At 34.4% G+C, this 13,118-nt stretch overlaps 1 protein-coding gene across 1 annotated transcript; it reads left to right on the top strand.

Annotated features, from left to right (window-relative positions):
* The first annotated feature begins 618 nt into the window (after nucleotides 1-618).
* On the top strand, nucleotides 619-13,068 carry LOC115955354 (dynamin-like protein ARC5). The gene is made up of 17 exons (XM_031073460.1): nucleotides 619-1,120; nucleotides 1,764-1,928; nucleotides 2,020-2,142; nucleotides 3,019-3,240; nucleotides 4,908-5,041; nucleotides 5,156-5,248; nucleotides 6,437-6,500; nucleotides 6,965-7,013; nucleotides 7,182-7,264; nucleotides 8,191-8,348; nucleotides 8,599-8,659; nucleotides 9,786-9,848; nucleotides 9,982-10,082; nucleotides 11,111-11,168; nucleotides 11,788-12,135; nucleotides 12,534-12,698; nucleotides 12,799-13,068. Exons 1-17 carry the CDS (start codon nucleotides 731-733, stop codon nucleotides 12,889-12,891), a joined length of 2,370 nt encoding a protein of 789 aa, XP_030929320.1. The 5' UTR covers nucleotides 619-730; the 3' UTR covers nucleotides 12,892-13,068.
* The last annotated feature ends 50 nt before the right edge of the window (nucleotides 13,069-13,118 follow it).

Genomic DNA, 13,118 nt, shown 5'->3' with positions numbered 1-13,118 from the left:
CATTGGTCAGAGAAAAAGAGGCGTTGGTGCGGGTGCTGTTTCTTCAAGTAAGGGCTTTTGAACAAAACGTGTTTGATGATTTTGGTTTTATTTGAGCTACAATCCTTATGATAGAGTGTACTGAGGCCGCATTAAATATATGACGTGACAGCTTCTGATTGGTGGTATAAATAACCTCTTTTTTACCAGCTTGGGACAGAACGTTTTCTCATTTATCAGCCCTTTATTTTTAAACTATTTAGCCAAACAACCATTTTTCCAAATTATCTTGCAAAATATCTTGGTTTTTGTACTATGCAGAATTTTAAGTGGCAAAATATGTAAGGTCTATTTGAAATTCACTTATTTTGTTAAAATTGAAAACTTTTTATTGAAATTATTGTAAATAAAGATAAAAATTAGTTGAAATAATACAATGAACTTATGTATAGTATCAAAAAGTACAATAAACTCATAAATAGAGATAAAAATAAGTTAAATAATAAAATAAATTAAAAAAATTAATCACACTGTGGTTTCCAAAAATAAACGGATCAAATCAAATAGCCATTTTCCCATGGATTTTGCCTAAAATTTAAAAATAGAAAAGATAAAAAAGTGGATATATCGGGCGGGCCGAAAGAAAAAGTGGATATCGATGGATATGGTACGTTGCTTCCACGAGTAAACTCGAAACAGTAAAAACTTGAGTAAACACACTTTTGAGTCTGGACTCCGTGTCAGTGATAAAATGAGAATGGAGGGAAGTGAAGAAGATGGGTCAGACTCCTTAGGCATTACTTCTTCTGCTACAATGGAGGACTCGGAATTGGAACTGGAAGTGGAGAGGCAATGGAGGCTGTACGAGGCTTACAACGAGCTACACAGTCTGGCTCAAGAGTTCGAGACCCCATTCGAGGCCCCCGCGGTGTTGGTGGTGGGTCATCAGACGGACGGGAAGAGCGCACTGGTGGAAGCACTCATGGGTTTCCAGTTCAACCATGTCGGCGGCGGCACCAAGACCAGGCGCCCCATTACTCTCCACATGAAGTATAACCCTCTTTGCAGCCTCCCTCTCTGCCGCCTTGTCTCTGATTCCGACTCCACGCTTGCTGATGAAAAGTCTCTTCAACAAATTCAGGTCACATTTCTTCTCTATCTCTCTTTTTATATTTTTTATTTTTGATAATTCAATAGTTACAATGTTGGAGGGATGATTTGAATTCTACAAGGGTCTTGACGGAAACTATAGTTTTTTATTCTAAAATTTTCACCCACATGTAAACTATTACTTTGCACAATTGACATCCCAATTTGAAATAATTGTACCAATGTGGGAGGGGGAGGGGTGAGGACATGTCAACCAATTGAGCTACAGACTTTTGGTGAAAATAGCCTTATTAATTTTCGTCTAGTGAAATCTATCATGATTGACAGTTGATTTGAAAGAATTGTATCAATGTGCCTCATGTTGTCTAAATTGGGAGTTAAATGAGATGGAAACTGGATGTAATTATGAAAATACCCTTATTGGTTGCAATGAAAAATCGCAATTTTGGTCTAATTTAACTCTTAGTTTAGATCGTTTGGAGTAGAATGGTACAATTTTTTGAAACGAGGGTGTCAATTGTGCATTGCTTGGGGGAACATGGTGAAAGTTTATAATATAATGTGTTATTTGCCTTCTTTTTACTATTATTATTATTTAAAATTTGTTAGAATTCTCCAATTTGAATTGGTTATCCACGTGAGAGTGTGATTTTCTTCTTGTTATTGTTCTGTAGGCCTACATTGAAGCTGAAAATATGAGGTTGGAACGCGACCCTTGTCAATTCTCAACTAAGGAAATAATCATTAAAGTGGAATATAAGCATTGTCCAAACCTTACCATTATTGACACTCCTGGACTAATTGCTCCTGCTCCAGGTCGAAAGAATCGAGCGCTACAGGTTTAACGCAATACACTCAACCACTGTTTTTCTTTTTAAATAAAAAATTTGGATTGTAAGGGTAATTGTTTTTGCGTTCTGTTCTTGGCAGAGTCAAGCTCGTGCAGTGGAATCCCTTGTGCGAGCTAAAATGCAGCACAAAGAGTTCATTATATTATGTCTTGAAGATTGTTGTGACTGGAGCAATGCAACTACACGTAGGGTTGTTATGCAAGTACGTCCATTTCTCTTTTTCTTTTTTCTTTTTCATTTTTTAATTTACTTTACCCTATAATTGTATACTTTACTTTGCACTTAGTTTGATTAGGACAGTGTGAGAGAGTGCTCTAGGACAGCAGATCATCTTCATAGGAAAATATAGAAAGAAAGATTGAAGTTGGAACTAGAAAAGACCAGTTTCTAGGCTTAACAGTGCAAGAAATAGCCTGATGAATTTTCATAAAATAGATGACACAATGTTGCCTAAAATGACTATTTAAGAGACTGTTTGTACTAATCAATAAGATCTCATCCTTCTTTAAACATTTAGTCACAGGAATCTTTAAAAGAGCATGGACCAAAGAGTAGCTAATATGAATAGTATGAAACTAAACATAACTATGACACAGAAACTGGACCCATGCTAGTTAGTGAGAGAACCAAGCGAACTAGTGGATTCACTTTGCTTTGGACTTGGTTGCTCCTGCATCTTGCATCCTTCTTCTTCAAATGGTTTTATCACCAATCAATCTCCTTTTCCCATCTTAAACTAGTTCAGTTCACCTTGCATCTACTCATCACAGCAGCCCAATGGACAATTTAATTGAAAATCTAATAACAAGTGCAGAATAGTCTTAGGGCTAGTATTATAGAATGACAACAGTCTTCTTTTGCCTGGAGTTATTGAGTTTGCAATTATTTTTTGGGGCAAGTCACAAAGAAAAACCCTGATATTATCCCTATTCCTACCTGAGTCTACTACCTTCAGGCAAAAGTTTTGCAATCCTGCAAACAATTACAAATTTGAATTTAGTTTTCAGTTACACATATAGAAAGTGTATATATCGATAAACAAGTTTAAAAGCTTGAAAGTTTTAATGATATTTTACAGATTGATCCTGAGCTTTCAAGAACAGTAATTGTCTCGACCAAGCTTGATACGAAAATACCCCAATTCGCACGTTCTTCAGATGTGGAAGTCTTCCTTTCACCGCCTGCATGTACACTTGATGGCTTCATATTGGGTGATTCTCCCTTCTTCACATCTGTGCCTTCAGGAAGAGTTGGTTCTGAACATGATTCAGTTTACAGAACAAATGATGAGTTTAAACAGGTTTAGCCTACAACTACTCACCTTATCTAGCAACTCTAATCTGTTGATGTTTGAATGGTAGTGTTAAGACTTGCGGAAGTTTTTCCATGTTCCTATAGTCTGCCTGATGTTATCATCAAATTTCCTCTACTTTTGTAGTTGATTTTTGGTGGTTCTCTCACCTTAAGCTATTAAACCAGTTATGCTAGACATATACATTTTCAGTATTCTGTTTGGTCTTTATCTAAAAAGAAAAGAATTCTGTTGGTCTTTTTGCATCAAATTCATTCAAATTGCTTATGCATGATAGTTATAATAATTGTTCTGTCAGTGTTGGCTTCTTTATCTGCTTCGATGCTATTTAGTCAAGTATGCTGTCTGAATGAAGCATTATTCAACAAATTCAAGATTTGCCATAAGAACAACTTAATTAGGTTAATTTTTCCTGAAAACTTCAACAGTTTACTAACAGAAGGGGAGTGATGCTTCTAGTTGCATGATAACCCATATTCATTTGGAAAATAGCATGCTTCATAGTTCTAAAAACTGAACCGAACCAGCTTGTTCGACCGACTTAACTGTGTGCTGGTCCTATCCACACTCAAACTGAAAAAGTCAACCATCTTTCTTTTTTTTTTTTTTTTTGATAGGTAAACAAAAAAAAGCCAACCATCTTTCAAAACTATTCAACTGGTCAAACCTCCACTAGAACCTGTTTTTGTCTTAATAATTATAATTTTTTTGACTCATCCCACTAGAAAAAGAAGAAGTTAAGCTTATATGCATTGCTTCTTTTATCGAGGGAGTAAATGAGCTGCATAACAAACTTAACATTGAAAAGAATGTTATACCTATAAAAAAGCTAGTCTAAACATTTAATGTTCAAAACTCGTGATGGAATGTGGTATTAATAGAGATAGCATTTTCTTTTATTTTCCTAATATGAAACTCTCAATAAGTTCTTACAAATCAACAAGTCCCCCAATCAACTATTACCAATAACCACATTGAAAATTTACATGTTAATTGACAAGAAATTATTTTTTACAAATTTCTCTCATAAGTTCAAAATGAAATGTATCTCTCAAAATATGTTGTGAGAGCTCACAAAATATTTTGAGACATTTTAAATGAAATAGAGTATCAACAAAAAGGGAAAAAGGGAGTATTAATTTATTTTATTTATAGTATTAAAAATTATTATTTTAGTTGAATTATTTATGACGTAACTGGTCCGACCACCGGTTAAACCCTAGTTGGTTAGGTTTGATTAGAATACAGGGAATCACTCTTTTTCTAGTTTTTTGTCTAGTCGGGTATTTAAAGTAAAGGGTAAGATACAATATCAAGACTCACTTGTGATGCTTCATTCCTGTGCAACTATTACCAATAAATACATTGAAGATAGTTACGGGCAAAAAAAGACATTGCGAAGCTAGTGAGGAAAGCTGTGATCATTAAAGCTGTTTCAGAAAATATGATCCATGTAACCAACCCAAATAGTTGTTAAAAGATTTAGTAATCAACTGGGGTTGACATTTAGTTGAGTTGAGCACAGAATGCTTGTTGGTTGTTTTGTACATGTGAGGTGTCTATTGTTGTAATATTGATATGTGAATATGTTAAAGGTTATTTGTTTGTTTTATTTCTAATGTTGTTCCAAAACATGAGTGAATATTATAATGCAGGCAATATCCTTGAGAGAGGTGGAAGATGTTACATCTTTGCAGGAGAAGTTGGGCAGGACACTGTCAAAGGCAGAAATAAGTAGAATAGGTGTAAGCAAACTCAGATTATTCTTGGAAGAATTGCTGTGGAAAAGGTACATATATTTCTTCCTTTTACATTTTATTTTTTGCCCCTATTCTAGTCAAAGTACTCTTAGTTTTCCTGCAATATTCTGTGGCTAAATATTTGCTAAGATTATGCTTGCAAGGTATATGGATAGCATTCCACTGATCATTCCACTTCTAGAAAAGGAGTACAACAACACAACAAGAAAGCTGAATGAAATTAATCGGGAACTCAGGTCTCAAGTTTAACTCATAAAACATTTTTTTTTTTTAGGGTAAATTTTAGTTAAATTACCCTGAGATTTGGGTTAATGTCCATTAGATCCAAGACATTTCAAAATTGACCAACTTAGTCCTTAAACCCAATTTGTTCCCTAAACACTGTTAGTGCTATTAATTATTCTCACCCCTCTGTTCTCTCTCCTCTCTCGTCCATCTCTTTTCTCTCTCTGTGTGTATACCAAACCCAGCCATAGAACATCGAGCTAAGTTGCTAAAATCTTCACTATCCCTACACCTTTCTTTTGTGCCAACAACAGGTTTTTTCAGTCACCAACAAAATCCAATCTTTATTAATATAACCCATCAAAAAGCTGTTGATTTCTTCAATATAACTATTTGGGTCTCTGCAAAATCTTCAATTGCTAACATGGATTCACTTTCTTTTTGCTAAAACCCTCCAAACAGCAGATTTTGCAGTGATCCAAAATGACACCCACAAAATCAAATCTTTATTAATATAACCCACAAAAGCTGTTGCTTACTCCAATATAACTATGTGGGTCTCTACAAAACCTTCAATTTTTAACTTTTTCTCGTGTCTTAATTCCACCAAAACCCATATCTCACTCTCATTTTGTTTACCTTCGCAAACAACCCAAATTTATTGTGGTATCTGTGAACTCTGAGAGCGAATTAATATCATTAAAAATACCTAGAAAATCACTAAAGATTTGAAGCTCATGGCTTCTGCAAAGGTTAGACGAGAGAGAGAAGAGAGAAGAGAGAATCAGAGAGAGAGAGAGAGAGAGATCTAGAGAGAATCAGAGAGAGAAGTGCGGGATTAGAATAATTAACGGCACTAACAGTGTTTAAGGACTAAATTGGCTTTAAGGACCAAGTTGGTCAATTTTGAAATGTGTTGGACTTGATTGGCATTAGCTCAAACCTTAAGGTAAGTTACTGAAATTTACCTTTTTTTTTTTAATAATTGTTTGTTTGAAGGCAATATTAGACAGATTTAAATTTTGCCTAAATGGAGCTTCCTCCTTCTATAATAACAGTGTGGAAGGTGAGGTGGTGGGTTCAAGACTCACTAGGTTCATGTGTAACTTACCAATAATAATTGTAAATGAATCTTTTATTATAGTTTTCTTTCTTTCTATCTATTAATTAATTTTATTTTATCTTATTTTTATGTGCAGCACCCTGGATGAAGTGAAATTAAAGGAGAAAGGACGAGCATTTCATGATCTATTCTTGACCAAGGTCTCAATTAGGGCCCTATCAGTCTCTAGTAGTCATATTAATTATTAGTCCTGTCACGTGCCAATATCTAATTTTTGTAGGTGGCTTCATATTCTTGAACAAGGATAGAGTCTGGCAATGGAAAGACAGTGCATGAATTATTCAGGAAATTCTTAGTTTGTGGTGGGATTTGTACTTGAAGAGTACTTTAAAGTCCACATAATATGAAAAATATTAATAAAGAGTTCCTCCATACAACACACAATGTATATATTAAGCAAAAAAAAAAAAAAACTAAAATAGTAAAAAAAATGAAAAACAGCACCACAAATGAAATGTGGAAAAAAAACACTTTCAATACTATTGACATAATTTGCACCCACATGCACTAACATATCTATCTCTGATATTGGCATTGCTGACGTTACAATATTAAATCCCTATTCACAATTATCCATTTGAACTAACTACGCTTTATTACTCAGTTGTCGTTGCTATTGAAAGGGACAGTTGTTGCTCCTCCAGATAAATTTGGTAAATCATCTTGTTGTTGCTTACCATGGACAACTCAAATCATATTATTGATATTATCATTACACTGTTGTCATTGAAACTGAAATTACACTTTACTTTTGAACGTTTTGTCATTTTCTTCTCCTTCTGCTTTGTTCAATTCTGATAATCAGTGTCTTTCTATTATAGGTGAAACACTACAAGACGAGAGAATTAATGGAGGGGCATTTGTTGCTTCTGATGGTGTTCATTTTCCTCACAAGCTAATACCTGTAAGGCATACTATTGTCTGCCATTAGACATTTTTATGAGCTGAAGCTTTTATATATTTCAGTGCCACATAACTCAACACATGTTACTTAGCTGAAAAGCTGTGTACCTTTCTCTTTTATAGTGTATTTTACTTGTGTCATATTTTATTTTTCTTGAATTCTTGTTTAGTCTATTCTTTTTATGTTAATTTGGAGGAGCAAAATGGGCAAAAGGAGGGAAAAAATGATGTGGGGGAAAGTTATGAGGAAAGATATGATTATTAAGGATGTAACTAGGAAGATTGATCCTAACATGGTCGAGCATCATAAAAAAATTCATGTAGCCGACCCCAGTTAGTTGGGATTAAGGCTATGTTGAGTGAGTTGAGTTGCTTTTATAAATTCTACCCTGTAGCTTGTCACGACCTGAGGATATACTGGCCACATTTGAGTGATTCCACAAAAAGACTAGTCATGATTTGGAGTTTCCCGTGATTGCTTATATAGCTTAAGTCGACCTAATATATACTTGTTGCGAAACTCAGTACATGCCTGCATGATGCTATCACATTCCCAGTCAGTGGTGACTTCCATTCCAAATCCTGAGTAGGGGAAATCTCCCTCCACTCAAATCTATGAGGCTTTTGTTTGCCACATATGTTATCCAAAAGGACTAATCACAGTTGTAGCTTCTCATAATTACTTGTATAGTTTAGATTGACCCAATACATGTCCAATGTGAGATGGAGTACTGCATATGTAACATTCTAATTTATAGAATTAAATGGGTCCCCTAATCTAAATATAAAGAGATTTTCTTCTAAAAAATACTAATATGTGGATAAGTATTTAGTGAACTATTATATATCGAATGATAAGATTTATTGTTTCACAAACTTTTTAGATTTTCAAGAAAATTTATATAGAAGGGTTTCATTTGTGTGTAGAATGCGGGAATGCGTCTTTACGGGGGTGCACAGTATCACCGTGCCATGGCTGAATTTCGTTTTGTAGTTGGGGGCATTAAATGCCCTCCAATTACACGGGAAGAAATTGTAAATGCTTGTGGTGTAGAAGATATTCATGATGGAACAAACTACTCAAGGTAATGATGGTTTTCTAATTTCATCATGTATGTGGGATATTTTTTTTATATGTTATGATCCTAGTGTCCCACATGGATTAAGTATAAGCTTAACCATGTGTTTACAAACTCTTGGGCACCCTCTCCTTGCAAGCCGGTTTTCAAGGGTGAGTTCTACCCATGGGTTCCTAACATTTTAGCTTTTATAAATATTTGTTTTAATTTTTCTATCTGTCCCTTTTCTTTCTTCCTTCTTTTTGTGAGAAATCAGGACTGCTTGTGTAATAGCTGTTGCAAAGGCTAGGGACACATTTGAACCTTTTCTTCATCAGGTGATCAGTATTGTTACCTTTCAATATTTTTCTTTTTCTTGACTTTTGTGGTGTTGTGAGCAATGTCACACGCAGTGGAATAAAGCTGTTGGTGTCATTATGTTTTTGAAAGTATAATTCATCAACGAAATTTCAGTAGTAGATTAAGATATTTGAAAGAGAAGGTCCAGAGGGTGAGAGAGTAACATATCCCAAGGGGGTGCCTTGTGAGAGTGACAACTGTCTTTAGAAAAAGGGTGGGCTTGCTCTCTTCATAACAGCTATAGACTGCTGTACCCCTTTTATGGATTTTTTGTTTCTTAATTGCCAATATTTACTGTATAGCATATCTCGTCTTATGGTGGATCTATAAAAATTTTCCTTAGCTATAGCTGAGATCATGAATATTATTCAATTTTTTAATTTTGTATTTATAGATTTTGTGATTTATTGAAGAAGAGAAGATAAAACTGAAGAAAGTATGGGGATAGTATCCCTCCTAGCGTACCTGTTTGAGTGGGAAGTAAAATTACCTGGCAGAGTAATCTAATTAATTAAATTCATAAACCAGACTTGAATTCTTTGTGGGATTTAGTGTTATAATGACTTAATATTTTCAGGATATTGTTTTGATGATCATGATTACTCAGCAAGATGTACCAGATAAGATTAAATTTTTTCTTGTCATTGAATTAACGTCCAAAAGGGCATGTGGATGATTATTAAACCTTCAAATAATTTAGGATCTTCTTATTCGATGGCTTAATGTTAGTCAAAATTTTGTTACTATTACTATTTTGAAGTAGGTTCTGAACCCTTAACATTAATCTACACTCCTTATGGAAGAAGGAAATCCATTTGAACTAGAACTTTTTGGCATTTGTCAATTGTTAGTGAGTCAAAATTTTCTTGACCAATATCTCTTATTGTTTTGTTTTGATCCCCATCTACTACATCTATTCATGTTATTTGTGGATGAGATTGACTATATTCCTTGATAATTACCCTTTCAAATAAAGATTTGTGCATGCATTCATTGAATAGTTTGCATAATTTTTCTTCTTTCTCACAAATCACAAGGTTTGGTTTTTAGCTCCCTTATTGTTGCTTTCTCTCGAAAGCTAATATTTCTCACTTTCTGTTGCAGTTGGGTGGTAGACTGCTGCACATTCTGAAGAGATTGCTTCCTATCTCTGTTTATCTTCTTCAAGTATGGGCTCTGTCTGTTTGTGGATTGATGGCTTTTGTCCCTTATGTTTATAGACCACAGAAATATCATTTTTTAATTTGTCCAAAATTATAATATTATAATTTACTCATCCTGTATTCTTTGGTTTCAACAGAAAGATGGCGAGTATTTAAGTGGCCATGAAGTGTTTCTCAGACGTGTTGCTACTGCCTTTAACAACTTTGCTGAATCCACTGAAAGAGCTTGCCATGAAAAGTAACTGGTTGCCTCTTTTACAATTATATTATTTTGATTAGTCTTGAATTTTTATATACATGTAACATGCCAATACATTATTCTCATTGTTAGAAGGTAGCAATGGCCCTTGTCTCGATAAATAATATCTGCTTTAAAACATCAAAGTAGATGTCTGCATTTATAAAATCCTTTACAGCTAATGAACTTATAGACAACAGTGAAATTTTTAGCATGAGAAAATTTTCCTTTTTATCCATTCTCCAAGTATTCACTACCAGGAATTAATTTCGTGTCAATTTCTCTATTTCTTATTGTGCAAAAACTTATGTCTTTGGCAATATTAACGTAAAATGTAAGGCATTGCATCCATTTCTTGCAGTGTTTTCTAAAGTTTTTGTTTTTGGACATACACTGCAAAAATGTTGTTTTTTGCATTGAAAATCATTATGGAGTGTTAGAGATCAGCATCATATATGTTGTGAAAAAACATACTGTCCACTCCTAAGACAACTCTTGGAACTCAGCCCATTTGGTTATCTCAAAATTAGAGTGGTCCACCCACCCCATTTGGCCAACTCTAGAAAAATAACTACTGATGTTGGATTTGAAAGTATAATAGCTATTTTCCCGCCCATTCTAAGGATTAGATTCCATCATGTGACATGTCATGATGAGGGATCTATCAATTGGGAAAAAAATGTGATCATTTTAACCCAAACTATATGGAGGTTTAGTGACAGTTTCTAAATAGCTAAGGAGGTAACTTAAAATAACCCCTATCCACAAGGATGTAATTTGTATTTTGTACTCATGCATATTTTTAATTCTATTTTTGGTGGTGTACATCGATTATAGCGATTGTGAAGAACCTGAAAGTTTTTTGTTTTATCAAAGAATATCCTAGGTTCTGTCTTTTCGACGTTTCCCATATGCTCAGGTGTTCATAAGATGTTTTAGGATATTGCGTGTGCATGATGCTTATTAAAAATCGTCTGTTGTGTTTGCCCCTGATATCTTCTCTCATTGTTCAAAATGTTTTGCTGCAGATGTATGGAGGATTTAATAAGCACCACCCGTTACGTCACTTGGTCCCTCCACAATAAGGTTAATATAGTTTATTTACGAGGCATTCAAATGCCCATGAAAATAACCAATCCAACCCCTCTTGTGCTGTGCTGCATTTCAGATGGTTTTGCTTTCCTTTTGATATTAGCCTATGCTAAGTATATAACCATTTCTTGGATTTTACATAAGCATGAGTAACTTTTTTCTTTTTAGTCACTTCAGTGATGTAGTAATTTTGTTTGCTTGTTTATTTTATATTATAAATTTTGATTTTGATTTTTTTTAAAGTTTATATGTTTATGTATATGTATGTGTTTGTGTAATTTAAGGTTTTTGTATAGTGCACATGGAAAGGATATATTTGTGCCTTCAAATGCTAAAGAAAAGAGTATTGCCGTTGCATGTCTGCACATGCCTTCATATGCTAAAGAAAGAGTATAACATCTCACACGTGTATATAATGTAGGCTTTTGTATGGTGCATATGGAGAGGATATGTTTGTGCTTTTGATTGGTAAAGAAAACAGAATAAAACATGATTTATTTGTTGCAATGTGACTCTCAATAGCTATATTAAAAGTTAAGAACATGTGAAATGTAGCTAGTTTCTGCAATTAATTTTCTCTACTAATCATGTCACTGTTGATGTCAATTTTTAGAATCGGGCTGGGTTACGTCAATTTTTAGACTCATTTGGAGGAACAGAACAGTCCAACACAGGTGGTAATCCTTTGTTTGCTGGTCTCTCCCCTGATTCATCATTGGGATCCATTGCCTATGAGAAGCAGGACTCTAAGCCAAGGGCAGATGTAAAGCTCAGTCATCTGGCCTTGGGTACTGACTCAAGCTCTTCTATCCAGACATCAGAAACAAAGTTGGCTGATCTTCTAGATAGTACACTTTGGAATCGGAGGCTTGCTCCATCATCTGAAAGGATTGTTTATGCTTTGGTACAACAGATATTTCATGGCATAAGAGAATATTTCTTGGCATCTGCAGAGTTAAAGGTTGGTTATATATATATCCTGATTTCTGGTCATTGCTAGAGTAATTCAATGGAAATAATAACAACTGAGTGATGAGGGAAACGGTGCTAATTGGATGATGGACATTTCGAGCCTGTTTCTGAATGCTAACATTTTATTTTATTTTGTCAGTTTTGCTTGCTTTTATTTTCTGCATTTTATTACATGTCATGCTTCTGTCCTTATGTAGTTAGTTTTTTTCCCCTACTATGCTGTTTACTAGCTAAAGTATTTGTTGATTTATCACAACTTGCTGGTGAAACTAAATGTACAACACAGAGAGGGGAAATGATTTGATTTTCTTTAAAATATCTTGATGCATTCTTTTCTAGGCCTCATTTTTCTTTTCCCATTATTTCTTATTTGTGTATCTTTTGCAGTTCAACTGCTTCCTTTTAATGCCGGTTGTAGACAAGTTGCCTGCACTCCTCCGAGAGGACTTGGAATCTGCTTTTGAAGATGACTTGGATAATATTTTCGACATCACTAACTTACAACACTCATTAGGCCTGCAGAAGCGAGATACAGAGATTGAGCTGAAAAGGGTATTGCAATTATCTTTCCTTATCTTTTTCCTTGACTGTCAATCTTGGCATTTTCCCTTTTCCTCTCATTTGTTTGACCAATGTGCTAGTGCTTTCTCAGATTAAGAGGCTTAAAGAGAAATTCAGACAAATACATGAGCAGATTAGTTCACACAAAGTCATGACAAAGCCATCCGCGGATTCAACGAAGTGAACCTGATCCAAAATACTGCTGAATGCATCAGATGTGTGAGATGACATTATTCATTTGTTAGTTTACTGTTGACGCTTCTCCATTATATAATTCTGAAAGAAGAATGATCTGGTAGTCATTACAAGAATTTTTTATAAGCTTACTATATATGAAATATCTTTAGTTTGCTTCTTATTATGCTACGGGTTAATTCACCTTCAAAGTTAATTTCAATGCTGATTTAATTG

The sequence above is a fragment of the Quercus lobata genome, chromosome 8 (genome assembly GCF_001633185.2).
Source record: "Quercus lobata isolate SW786 chromosome 8, ValleyOak3.0 Primary Assembly, whole genome shotgun sequence".
Taxonomy (NCBI): domain Eukaryota; kingdom Viridiplantae; phylum Streptophyta; class Magnoliopsida; order Fagales; family Fagaceae; genus Quercus; species Quercus lobata.
This window is presented reverse-complemented; position numbering and strand designations above follow the sequence as displayed.